At 44.6% G+C, this 12,951-nt stretch overlaps 1 protein-coding gene across 1 annotated transcript in view; it reads right to left on the reverse strand.

The window, feature by feature from the left end:
- Nucleotides 1-677: 677 nt before the first annotated feature.
- The window catches only part of gbe1b (glucan (1,4-alpha-), branching enzyme 1b), a 119,775-nt gene continuing 107,501 nt past the window's right edge, over nucleotides 678-12,951 (reverse strand). The window contains exons 15-16 of the mRNA XM_084446998.1: nucleotides 11,833-11,950; nucleotides 678-1,922 (exon numbers count right to left, since the gene is read on the reverse strand). Of these exons, the coding sequence (XP_084303124.1) occupies nucleotides 1,860-1,922; nucleotides 11,833-11,950 (181 nt within the window). The 3' untranslated portion in view covers nucleotides 678-1,859. The remainder of the gene's footprint in view (nucleotides 1,923-11,832; nucleotides 11,951-12,951) is intronic.

The following is a 12,951-nucleotide window of genomic DNA, read 5'->3' on the forward strand; positions in this document are numbered from 1 at the left end:
GACATCAATCCTATCCATCCCTACAGTGAAGCTTGGTGGTATCATCACCAGGCTAATACAATGCCTACAGTGAAGCATGATGGTGGCAGCATCGCACTGTGGTGATGTTTTTCAGCAGTAGGAACTGGGAGACTAGTCAGGATAGAGGGAAAGATGAATGAAGTAAAGTACGGAGAGATCTTTCATGAAAACCTGCTCCAGAGCGCTCTGGACCTCAGACTGGGGTGAAGGTTTACCTTCCAACAGGACAACGACCCTAAGAACACATCCAAGACAACGAAGGAGTGGCTTTGGGACAAGTCAATGTCGTTGAGTGGCCCAGCCAGAGCCCAGAATTGAACCTGATTGAACATCTCTGGAAAGAGGCTGTAATCACTGCCAAAGGATATTTCTTTCTTTCTTTTAAAAAAACAAAAAAACAACTGAAATGCAAACATTTCTAAAAAAAAAAAAAAAAAAAAGTTTTTCACTTTGTCATTATGGGGTATTGTGTGTCGATTTTTGAGAAAGAAAAATAATTTAATCAATTTTGGAATAAGGTTGTAACATAACAAAATGTGGAAAAAGTGAAGGGGTGTGAGTACTGTACTTTCTGGATGCACTGTAACAATGGTAACAAAAATGTATAAGCTGCTGTATTTGAAACTGCACAAAAAGTGAAGGCTACAAAGCACAGCTGTCATTAGTTTGTCTTTTTATTGACTCAACAATAACTGCTTTTGTAAAACGGGCAAGAATACACGTAACCACAAACCCGCTGCTAATATCAATGTGACCAGGGTGACTTGTGTTTGAGGCCAACAGTCAAGGAAGGACAGAACAGTAGCCTAGCAAAGTTAACCTTCAGCAGTCCTCCATGTGAGATGCTGGTCTGGGATTGTACCACAGAAGCACTAGCAGAAAAAACTCCACACCCATTCCAACAGAGAGCTTCTCTCACGCCCACACCTCATCCAAGTATAAACCTCTTCTTAGTAATGCAAGTTCAACATCTAATACTCAGTAAAATAAACACTACCAATCACATTCGTCAGGGAGGAGAGGAAAAGTCATCAGTGGAAGTATTGATTTTAAAATATGGATAATGGATGTGTCAGCACTGTTTTCTACTCCTATATCTACAACTCCTCTAACAGTGATTGTATTTCAATAGGGGGGTATTTTCACAAAGTGCCAAGCAATATGAATTCAGTGTTTTCATCTATTTAGCTGCAAACCACTAACTAAATACAGATTGTAATGATAATCCAATAGCTGCTTTGATCAACCCCCCCTCCCCACCCACCATACTGCAAACCCACCATCGAGGCATACAAACCCAGGCGCTTATTTCATTGTGCAAATAATAATTTGAGGTAACGTGATCAAATACCCACAGCCTGGTTTCCAAGTGCAGCTATGGCAATGCAACATCTCTTTTCACCTACGATAAATACATATAGTAGATGGCAAATAATTACTGGCATTTAAATACAAAATTATGACGTGAAAAGTGCATCAATGTATATTCTCATATAAATAGCACTATCTAAAACCATTTTAATACAAGCCTTCTCATGCTGGAATCATTGGGAAGGTTTCTAATAAGCTGCAGGTGATGGGCGAAGGCAGGCAGGCCGAGCTGGCCGTCAGCGGACGGACTCTGGGGTTCTCTAGTGGTCTGTACACAGTACCATCCAGGAAGCCAGGACGGCACTCGGCATCCTGGGATATAATACTTTAACGATTAAAGGTCATTCATTCCTAAGGTTACAGGTGGTACTTGAGGGGAAGTAAAAGCTTCAGTGGTGTGTGGCTGACTCTGTGGGGAAGCGGCTGGGTCAACCTGGCTGGGCTTGGCTCCATGACTGATCTTCCTCTTAATAACAGTAATCTATCTCCTCGTTGGCCAGGACGATGGCTGTCCTGCAGGGGATGTAGACCTGGGGGGACAGAGACAGGAGAGGGGTGACAGGGGACAACATTAGCCTGATGTTGAGAAAGGAACCTTAGTTAAACATTCTTAAACAGTAATGTTATGTTATGTTATGTTATTTTTATTTATAATGCGCCCCCCAACCAACTGTTACATCAGCCCAGAGGACTGCAGAGACACAAAATAATCTAGAAACTACATTTAAGACACATGACAAGGACATGAATTAGAAATCATCTGTGGCAAAGAGGTGAGTTTTAACATAATGACACATACAGTATAGCCTACTAGGGCCTTGTTAGTAGACTTGGGTGTGTCAGTGCTGCACGAATGCTGCACAAAGTTAGCATAGCCTATAGCCTATACTGAGGTCGCACACTAAACGAATTGGTCTCAGATAGATAGATAATGTAGCCTACTAATGTAGGCTAGGCCTACAATTATTAGAAAGCAACACATTACATTATAACGTGGAGAGGCAAAGTTGGCGTGTTACAAATGCAGACATCCACAGACTAGATAATCGGGCGCACTTAAAGGCCCTGTCAACCCGATGTAGGCCTAAAATTGTATTTTGAATGCAAGTTACATCGTGGAGACGCAAAGTTGGAACATTACATTCACTGACTGGACAATAATTGGCACAAATTAGGCACACTTATAAGGCCCTGTCAACAATTGGCTTTAGAAAATGAATAGATGCATGCCACGGATATATGACTAAAATGGGGAGATTGGCAGTGGCACGCCATCATAAACTTGCAAATAAGATACAGTAGACTCACGAGTCAGTCTCTAAAGTCTGGCATCACGAGACTAGGCCTACAGTATGACCAATGTGTTCATCACGTTAAACCATCCATCAACAGCAAATAGGACCAGACAGACACCAGTCCTCATCCTTTAACATGTTATGCACAAGGCACCAGACAGCACATTAAACCTGACCGTGCAAACAGCCCTCATCTCTCCAATTGAACAAGCACTAACATCTGAAGTGCAAAGCAGCCGTACACTTAAAAAAAGAGAAGACTGCAGACTGACATACACTCACTCACTCACTCACTCACTCTCACTCACACACACACACACACGCACACACACACACACACACACACACACACACACACACACACACACACACAGACACACACACACACTGAACTTACGCTGAATGTGCTCACTCGTTCTCCTAGCTCATTTAAGTTGAAGACGGTTCTTCTCATCAGACATTATTATGTCCTTCTATACATCCTTGAACTTGTAAGCTGCATAAGCTGAGCCTTGCATTTGTGCAGCATATACTACAGTAGCCTACGCCAATGCTTGGAGAAAACATTTAATTTATTTTTTTTACTTTTTTTTATTGAACTCAAATCAGAAACATACAACATCTCTTGCAGCACAGCAATGATACAGATGTGTACAAACATAGAATAGCTGCATTACACATTGTACAAAATAGTGATTTAAAATTAAAAGGAGTTCTATATCAGACACTGTCTTGCCCCCTCTAACCCACCCTATCCCTCCCATAGGGGCCACCCCATCCCACCCCTCCCTCCCTCCCTGAACCACCCCAATCCCCTTACAACCAGCCCCAATCCTCACTGCACAATGTCAAGTAAATTATGTATATTCCAAAAAAAAGTGAAGTAAGAAAATAAAAAATAAAGAAAAGGGAGAGGATGAAAGAAGTAAATAAAAAAATAACAAGAAAAATAAAAAAATAAGCAAATAATTTGTAAATACCAGTAAAGTATAAGTTAAATATGTAAATAAAAAATCTGTCTGACTTAAGTCTTGGCAGCCACAGTCAGGGCGAGGAGTGGGGAAGGAGCAGGGAGGAGGGGCCAAGTTTGAATGTTGTATTGACAAAATAACTGGCAAATCCTACTAATTTTAACTTAAACTGCTGTGGCAACTTCAGCATTTGTAAGGAATATAAAGTTATATTTGTAATAAATAAATATTCTGGGCGCTAGTTGGTGCACCAGCACTAATGTGTCTTGTGTCATAGTGTCTGAGTAAATGGGGGTCTGAGTAAATGGACATGGTTTGAAAAAGTGGAAACATATTTTGCCAGAGGATGATATTATTTGAATAGAAAATATAACATAGTTTTCCTAATAGGCAAGTTAGTCTATCACAGTGAGAGTAGGAAAATCTCAGTTGTACTGTTGAATAAACACCTCGCTGTTGTTTTTTTTGTCTGGAAGCCAAGAAAGCCGAGTAGCAAACAAAAACTGTTCAGAATAGCTGTTAGACGCCTGTCTGGGAACTGAACAGAACGGCTGCGCGGGAAATGTGGCGAAGGTGAAGAAGGTGAAACTGAGCCAGCGGACCGTCTTCACAGGCCTCTGGAGCTGACCTTGGATTCATCTACTCCTGGTACAGAACAGCTAGTACTCTCTCTCTCTCTGCTGTATCACCTGCTCAGACACAGTAGCACGTTTCCCAGGTCTAGCAATGCTCAGTGCTGTGAGACATATGGTCGTTCTGTGGAGGTCGTTTTCCAGGGGGCTTTAGACCATGCAGCTTTGGTGGACCGAAAGATAGTAGATTGATTTGCCATTAAAGGAGAATGCTCGTTTTTGACAACCTGGACCTAATTTACGGCATATTATAAGACGTTTGACTCACCGAGATAACTTTGGTGTAATTCGGAGGCCTGTAGAAGAAATTTAAAATCCAGCGCGAGCCAAGTATATCCATGTAATGGCGGCAGACGGGGCACTGAGAATGCAGCTTCTAAAAAATCTATTTTCTGCCGCGAAACGGTTGTTTTCATCAATCTGTCTTTATGAATCGCTAGTTGTGCTTACATAGAGCGAGGGCTTGTTGTGGTTTTTCACATGCCTCTGTAATATGATCTTTAGAAACATCTTTAGAAACGAAATAGCTTCCCCACTTGCTCCAGCACGCATGCGCACAGCGCGCTCCCGGGACTTGTCGACGCGTTTTGGCGTTATGCGTTATGCTATATGTTTGTTTTTAACATTTTTGTATGATGTGTATGTTGACTACTGTTTGCAGACCAAATTGCAAATCAAATACAATTGATTATTTCACATAATTCAATTGTTTTCCATTACGTGACTTCAGTTTTATGTCTTGAATTAATTCAATTCAATTCAATGGCTTCATTGGCATGAGAATTCATACAACAATTTTGCCAAAGCATCAAAGTAATATTAATAATATTAATAATAATAATAATACAAATAAAGATAATAATAATAAATACTGTATATATACATATAAAATATATGTATGTATTGATTTTATTTATATATGTATATAGTAAATAGTAATATAAGCAATCACACAACATTAAATAAATACAGTATAACATCAAAATCTACCAATTGTGTACAGTATTTGTACAGTATGTGTACAGTACGGAATTCTTGGGGGTGAAACGTGAACTGAATTAGAACATCATTGCCATTGTCTTTCCTTGAGAGTTCTATCTGATAGGTCCTGAAGGGTCCCAGAGCGGGCGCTACTGTATGTACAGCACAGTATAAGACCCCCAGACCTGCGTGACGCTGCCCACCCGGGGAGGCCGAGCTGTAAACAAGCCGGTCTCCCGCTGGTCTCCCTGACCGTGCCTCTGCATCAGTGGTGAAGCGTTACTGGGAACGCTGTCCACTGGCATCAGCTTGGCGCCGGGGGAGTCTAGCAGCTCGCTGCTCAAATACTGGCACAGACATCGCTGACTTATTAAAAAGTCACAGTAGTAATCCTCCGCCCAGCCATGCTGTAGAGAAACGCAGAGCGTCATCTATCACAACACCTGTGGTGCTACCGCTGAGTCTGACCTGGGACGTCTCAACGGCTTTCATTTCCACCAATGAATAACAACAGTAACACATTCTAAACCGATGTGTGAACAAAAAGCCGCCCAACAGCTAGCAATGCAATCAGGGACAGACATTCTAATTAACATCTCATTACTAACAAACATGCAGACGGTGACGTGCGCACGCGCACACACACACACACACACACACACACACTTTTATTTAGGCTGGAGAATGCTTGTACCACCATGCAGTAAAGCTGTAATGGATCTAGTTGTTGTGTAAACTCTCCCCTCAGTCATTCCTCTAACATGCAGTATGAGCACACAACTAAAATGGCTGCACACGCTGTAAACTGAGAGCAACACTAACTATAAAAGAAGGACGTGTTGAGTGTTTTGGACGAGCGGTTCTTGCTGCAATTAATCTGCCCATTCCGAACAGGCACATGTTTAACAGGCACTAGGAAGTTCAGCCAGAGGGCGCTGTGCCAGGCACTGTTAGCAATTGGGCATTTCGAACACGCAAGTTTTCAAGGGGCACTGCTTTATGTAAGCAAATTAAAGTGCGATTGCACAATTTTCCTGAGACCCACTATATGTGCTGAACAGAGTCATATCAGCAAGCAACAAGGGTGGACTTTGTTGATTGATAAACAGATGATAATGGGGAAGAAACAGGAAAAGATGGGTCAATAGCTACAGTAGCTAATGCCGGGTTCACACTACAGGATGTTTAAAATCAAAAATCGGGTTGCATCACATACATAAGGAGAATGTTAACAGATCTTCTCGCAAATCACAAACAGGTACACACAACAAGATTTGATAATAATGGCTCATCACACACTACAGGATATTATCTTGTCCCCGAGGGCAACGAACCACTGGGCTCGCTTATAGAGGAGTGATGTAATAATCTAATAATCTACATATTATCGGGCTGCCCCGATGGGTCTGCGAGCCGATCAGGAGGTATAAGATTGCATCTGTAAAGCTCTCACATTACAATATAATCTGGGCCGAATCTCTGGCCTGCAGGTAGGAGGGAGTTGTTCCATTCATTGCCCTGTAGGCTAGTACCAGCGTTTTAAACTGGATGAGAGCTGCTACAGGGAGCAGGTGTAGAGAACGGAGAAGGGAAGTTGTGTGGGAGAACTTGGGGTGGTTGAACACCAGGTGAGCAGCAGCTTTCTGGACAAGTTCCAGAGGTTTAGTGGCTGACGCCGGGGCCCCAGCGAGGAGAGAGTTGAAGTAGTCCAGGTAGGAGATGACCAGGGCCTGGATGAGCACCTGCGCTGTGTCATCAGTGAGGAAAGAGTGAATCCCCCTGATGTTGTAGAGCGTGTAATGGATGTGATACTGTATGTGCCGAGAACGTCAGTTGGTCGTCCAGGGTCACACCCAGATTCCTCGCAGTCCAAGTTGGTGCTGTCGTCAATGGTGATGGCCAGGTCACGGTGTGGGCAGGAGAGAGGGAAGGAGGAGCAGAGAGGGAAGAGGGGGGTGGGGGTGGGCAGGTGAGGTTGGTGCACGGAGCATCGACTGTGAGATGGGAGAAAAATGATCTGATATCCGTTAGCCTTTTTGTCAAAAAAAGTTGGCGAAATTGCCAGGGAGAAGGGAGGAAGTAGGAGTAGTGAAGAGAAAGTTTCAGAGTTGTTTTAGGATGGGAAGCAGAGGTTAGAGTTTTAGAGTGGAATAAAGCAGCTTTAGCAGTTAAGAGTTAGTTAAGAGTCAAGTTAAGAAGGTCCTCTGGGAGTTTGCCTTTTCTCCATTTACGCTCAGCCATTCTAAGGCTGGGGCAGGGGGTGGAATCACTGAACCGTTTCATTTAAATGATTCAGTAATTTGCTAACGAGTTAAGATACATATAAAATGAATATAAATGTGAAGATAATGTGGACCGATGGAAAGCCATGTGAAATGTGTGTGAATCCTCATTTACAGGACAATGCAGTGTAGATGGTTGAGTCCAACAACCTACTGTAACTATAGTAACTGCACATTAATCACCCAGAAAACACCACATTGCGGATTCAACCCGCGAACAGAGGATCAGGTGATTCATTTGCATTGATTGTGAAAAGTGTGAGACTCAATTCACAAACACACAGGCAAAATGCAGGGGTCTGTAGTCGTGTCTGTAGAGTACCGTAGTGGGTCTGTAGTGTCTGTAGAGTACCGTAGTGGGTCTGTAGTGTCTGTAGAGTACCGTAGTGGGTCTGTAGTGTCTGTAGAGTACTGTAGTGGGTCTGTAGTGTCTGTAGAGTACCGTAGTGGGTCTGTAGTGTCTGTAGAGTAGCGTAGTGGGTCTGTAGTGTCTGTAGAGTACTGTAGTGGGTCTGTAGTGTCTGTAGAGTACCGTAGTGGGTCTGTAGTGTCTGTAGAGTACTGTAGTGGGTCTGTAGTGTCTGTAGAGTAGCGTAGTGGGTCTGTAGTGTCTGTAGAGTAGCGTAGTGGGTCTGTAGTGTCTGTAGAGTACTGTAGTGGGTCTGTAGTGTCTGTAGAGTACTGTAGTGGGTCTGTAGTGTCTGTAGAGTACTGTAGTGGGTCTGTAGTGTCTGTAGAGTACTGTAGTGGGTCTGTAGTGTCTGTAGAGTACTGTAGTGGGTCTGTAGTGTCTGTAGAGTAGCGTAGTGGGTCTGTAGTGTCTGTAGAGTACTGTAGTGGGTCTGTAGTGTCTGTAGAGTACTGTAGTGGGTCTGTAGTGTCTGTAGAGTACTGTAGTGGGTCTGTAGTGTCTGTAGAGTACTGTAGTGGGTCTGTAGTGTCTGTAGAGTAGCGTAGTGGGTCTGTAGTGTCTGTAGAGTAGCGTAGTGCTTTGTGTGTGCTGTACCAGCCGCTGCTGGCTTCATCGTAGTACTGTAAGTGCATTCATCATCTCACCAGCGTCTCCTTGTGAGAGGACATAAGGGTCCATCATCGCTCACCTCAGAGGAAACCCATTAAATAGACAGGAGGGGCAAAAGTTTGCACCAACTTTGAAAGCAACAGTCATTAAATAAAACATGATCTCTGGGTATGGACCCAGTTCTGCAGAACCCGCAGAGACACTTCTCTGATTAATACCTGTCATGCAGGTGAGCAGGAGGAGGAGGAGGAGGAGGAGGAGGAGGAGGAGGAGGAGGGGGAGGAGGAGGAGAAGGGTACATTTGTGTGACTATGGGGGCTGCTGATATACTTTCTATGTGTAAAGTGAGTTGTATGTGGAGGGGGAGGTTTGAAGGGGGCCCTACTGGATTTTGAGTGTACTAGAATGTCCTGTAAGTTTTAGTTTTTGCCGTAGGCTGAGATTATCCCGCTTGGTTGTGGGTCTGTTGCCTGCAACAAAAATGGTGTTTTGAAGTTGTGGTGTAGCAGTTTTGTTGTAGGGGTGGAGGTGGTGACCAGACGTATGATGGCGCCTGGTTGAGCAGGGGGAACCCAAGGGGAGGAAGAGGGAGAAAAAGGAATAAAAGAAGAGGCCGGGTTAGGGTCTGGTCCTGGGTTAGCCCTTCTCAGGAACTGTGAGTGCGCTGATTACGTAGCATCTGCTCCCACAGTCCTTTCTACCACCATAGGAAATTTTGACTTTTAAATAGTTGCCAAGTTGGCGGCGCTTGGTGCTCATATTTAAAAGTGCGTTCGCGTACGTACAGTGCACACGCACACGTACCAAATTGAAATGGAGACCAAATTGGAGAATATTGAGGCCTTCCGATCGAACACACGCAATCTTCTCAGTTCTCACCTGGGTGGACCGTCTCTTAGCTGATCCATACCACTTCCTCGTTGGCCTTATTTCTAAACACCCTATTGCCTTAGAGGGAAAACATGACTCAATGAAAAACATGACTCAAAGAAAAACATGACTCAAAGAAAAACATGACTCAAAGACAAACATGACTCAAAGAAAAACATGACTCAAAGAAAAATGAAAGCAAACTCGAGGAAGGTCCTAAAGCATTGTAGTTAAAATTCATAGTGGTGTTTGTGTCTCTCTCTCCAGGACCAACCTATTCCATGTTAGCCTTAAGCCATCTCCATGATGAAGCCCTCTCTGATAGCCTCCCCCTTCAGTGAGGCTGTGCAAGTTTAAGAAGCACACAGATGAAAAGCTTAGCTCTCACACCATCAATAATGTACATTGTTTGTAGCACTATCCGCAAGTGCTGTAGATATATTCGCCCGACTTGCACTGATCCCAGGATAACACAGTCTACCTGAGCATTTCAAGATTCTGAGCCCAAATACAATATTTACAAACGCCTTCTTCTGCTTTGTTGTCTGCTCTTTTGTGTCGTATTAAAGGTTGTTTCATAAATGTGTATGATTGAATCCCAGCTCAATCAAAGAGAGTATGATGAAAGGCTGAAAGACTGTAAAAACAGTTAAGTTATTTATTTATTTTGAACGAAGATGTCGTTTCTGAGGTTACAAAAGGAGATATAAATAACTAAAACAAAACAAAACAAATAACATTGGCATCAGCTATCGGTGAAATTGTTATTTTAAACATTGGCATCAGCCCAGAATTTCACAATCGGTGCACCCCTAGAGAGCACATACAGATACAGCCTCCTGATGTGCCTAAATTATGTTGAAGCTGAGGTTTAACTGGCTTCACACACCTCTACACCCTGGCTTCACACACTCCTACACCCTGGCTTCACACACCTCTACACCCTGACTTCACACACACTCCTACACCCAGACTTCACACACCTCTACACCCTGGCTTCACACACCCCTACACCCTGACTTCACACACTCTGACTTCTACACCCAGACTTCACACACCTCTACGCCCTGACTTCACACACCTCTACACTCTGACTTCACACACCTCTACACCCTGACTTCACACACTCCTACACCCAGACTTCACACACCTCTACACTCTGACTTCACACACCTCTACATTCTGACTTCACATACCTCTACACTCTGACTTCACACACCTCTACACCTTGGCTTCACACACTCCTACACCCTGACTTCACACACCTCTATAGCTTGACTTCACACACCCCTACACCCTGACTTCACACAGGGACGATGCAGCTTTGGTCTGAAAATCATCAACATAAGAAAAGATTTCAACTGGATTTAGTGTCATTGGGAGCCACTCAGCCATTGATACAGAAGAGGACATAAGTGACCACGGGCTGGATGAACTGTCCTTGATCTAAACATGATGAACCGTGAGATATCTGCTTATAGTCTTAACTTGGAAAGTAATAGGCCTATTATCCAACACAGAGACTGCGATGGTCAGTTGTGTGATATCTGGTAATCAGCAGACAACGTTCCGGCTCCAAACGCCAGCGCGAGCGCTCCGTTCTTCCACCTCTCTGCTGGCGGCCTGGCGCCGCCTCTACGAGGACGCAGGGCATCTCCAGCAAGAGACCCAAAGGCCTGGGCTCCTCCTCCACTGACCCTCACAACTCCTACCGGTCACCCTATAGCATGGGTTCCCAAACTCCATCAATGTGGGCCTCCCCTCTGAAAATAGTGACACACCCGTGCCCCCCCCCCCCAACCCCCAAATTTGTCCATTTTGCAAGGCAGCGTTAGCTAGCCCATAACGTTACACAGCTAAGTTAGCTCGGTGGCACCTGTTGCTAGTTAACGTTATGACGTTTTCGCATAATGCATTCATGCCTGCGGGGAGAGGCTCTCTCTGCACTATCCAAAAATTTAGTATACATCTCTCCCATTATTTATTTAGATTTTCTGACACTTAAAATCACGTTTCATTCATAAAAACCATAGAAAATTCAAAAAGAAAAAAAAGGTTTTCCTTTTTTTTTTCTCTTCTTTTTTCTAATCATCCCTCCGCGCCTCCCCTGAATTTCTTTGGGCCCCCCCAGGGGAGGCGTGCCTCACAGTTTGGGAATGCCTGCCCTATAGTGTTTCATTATTACCCGACGGCACTTAAACGTTCAGAAGTGGTCTCTTCCTTTCTCTAGCGCTGTGACTGCTGGTGTCACTTGCTCTTATGGAAGGCTTCACTGATGACGACTGGGATGCACAGCACGGTTCACTCACTCTAGACAAATTGACTTATCGTAAGTCGCTCCGGATGACAGCGCCCGCTAAACGACTTTAAATGTTAAACGTTAATTACCATCATGGAGTTGGGCCGGCCGTTGAAGGGCTGGGCCTCCGTGAAGAAGTTGGTGTTGTGCTCCAGCCGCCCGTGACCCCCGTACTGCACCTCGTCAGAGTCCAGCTTGATGGTGTACCTGGAGCAGCAGGAGGGTTAAGGAGCGCAGGCGTGTGAGAGACTGCACTTATATAGTGTTACATATATAATATATGTGCCTCTCATTCACCCATTCACACGTCAATGCAATGCCATGCAAAGTGCTAGCCTGCTCATTAGGAGCAATTTGGGGTCCAGTGTCTTGCCCAATGACACTTCATCATGTTGACAGGGGGAGCCGGGATTCGAACCGCCGACCCTCCGATCATTGGACAGCCCGCTCTACATCCTGAGCCACAGCCGCCCGAGGAGAGCTACTCCGCGCCACGCCACGCCTACGACTCTCTCACTTATCAGACTGAAGGGCCTAGTGCCAAGGCCTCAGCTTGTCTATGTTCAATAAAAATTCCACAACCATCTCTCAAAGTCCTCTCCTTACACATGTCTAGTGTGATTGTGTTGGGGTCCTGCCAGGCGAGGATCTGCAGCCCAACGCTTGCACTGCCAACACGGAGACGCGGCTCACCTGTGGAGCCTGGCACTCTAATCCATCTATTTCATTACATAAATAATGTATTCCTTCCAAAAAAAAAGAAAAGAATCAATACACACACAGTTCGTGGTACAGTCTGTGTGCTGCTCTGGCTCAATGAAATATTTAACTGCTGCCAATTACCTGGTCGCCTCTCCTGCGGAGGCGGCCATAGTTCTAAGTCACCCCACCAGGCGTCGTGCGCCGGTTACCATTGTCTTCGTCAAAGACTTACCTGTACTGTGTGACCCGCCATGTCAAATGCAAATATGGCTGCTCACATTACAGGTAAACAACTCTGCTTGCCTGCGTTACATGACAAAGAAAGAGCATTCCTGGAGGGTCTCAGTGCCTGGCGCTTCGTTCATCACGCCCAAGCACAGAGGGGAGCGAGCGAACACTCAGGCGAGGGAAGCAGACATGCAAACAGCAATATAATTGGCAGGGTGAAAAATCTCTGCATCTCCCCACAGGCTTTAGGCAGAGGTTTGAGTGTGATCCTCAAACAC

Source organism: Borostomias antarcticus (genome assembly GCF_949987555.1).
Source record: "Borostomias antarcticus genome assembly, chromosome: 1".
Taxonomy (NCBI): Eukaryota; Metazoa; Chordata; class Actinopteri; order Stomiiformes; family Stomiidae; genus Borostomias; species Borostomias antarcticus.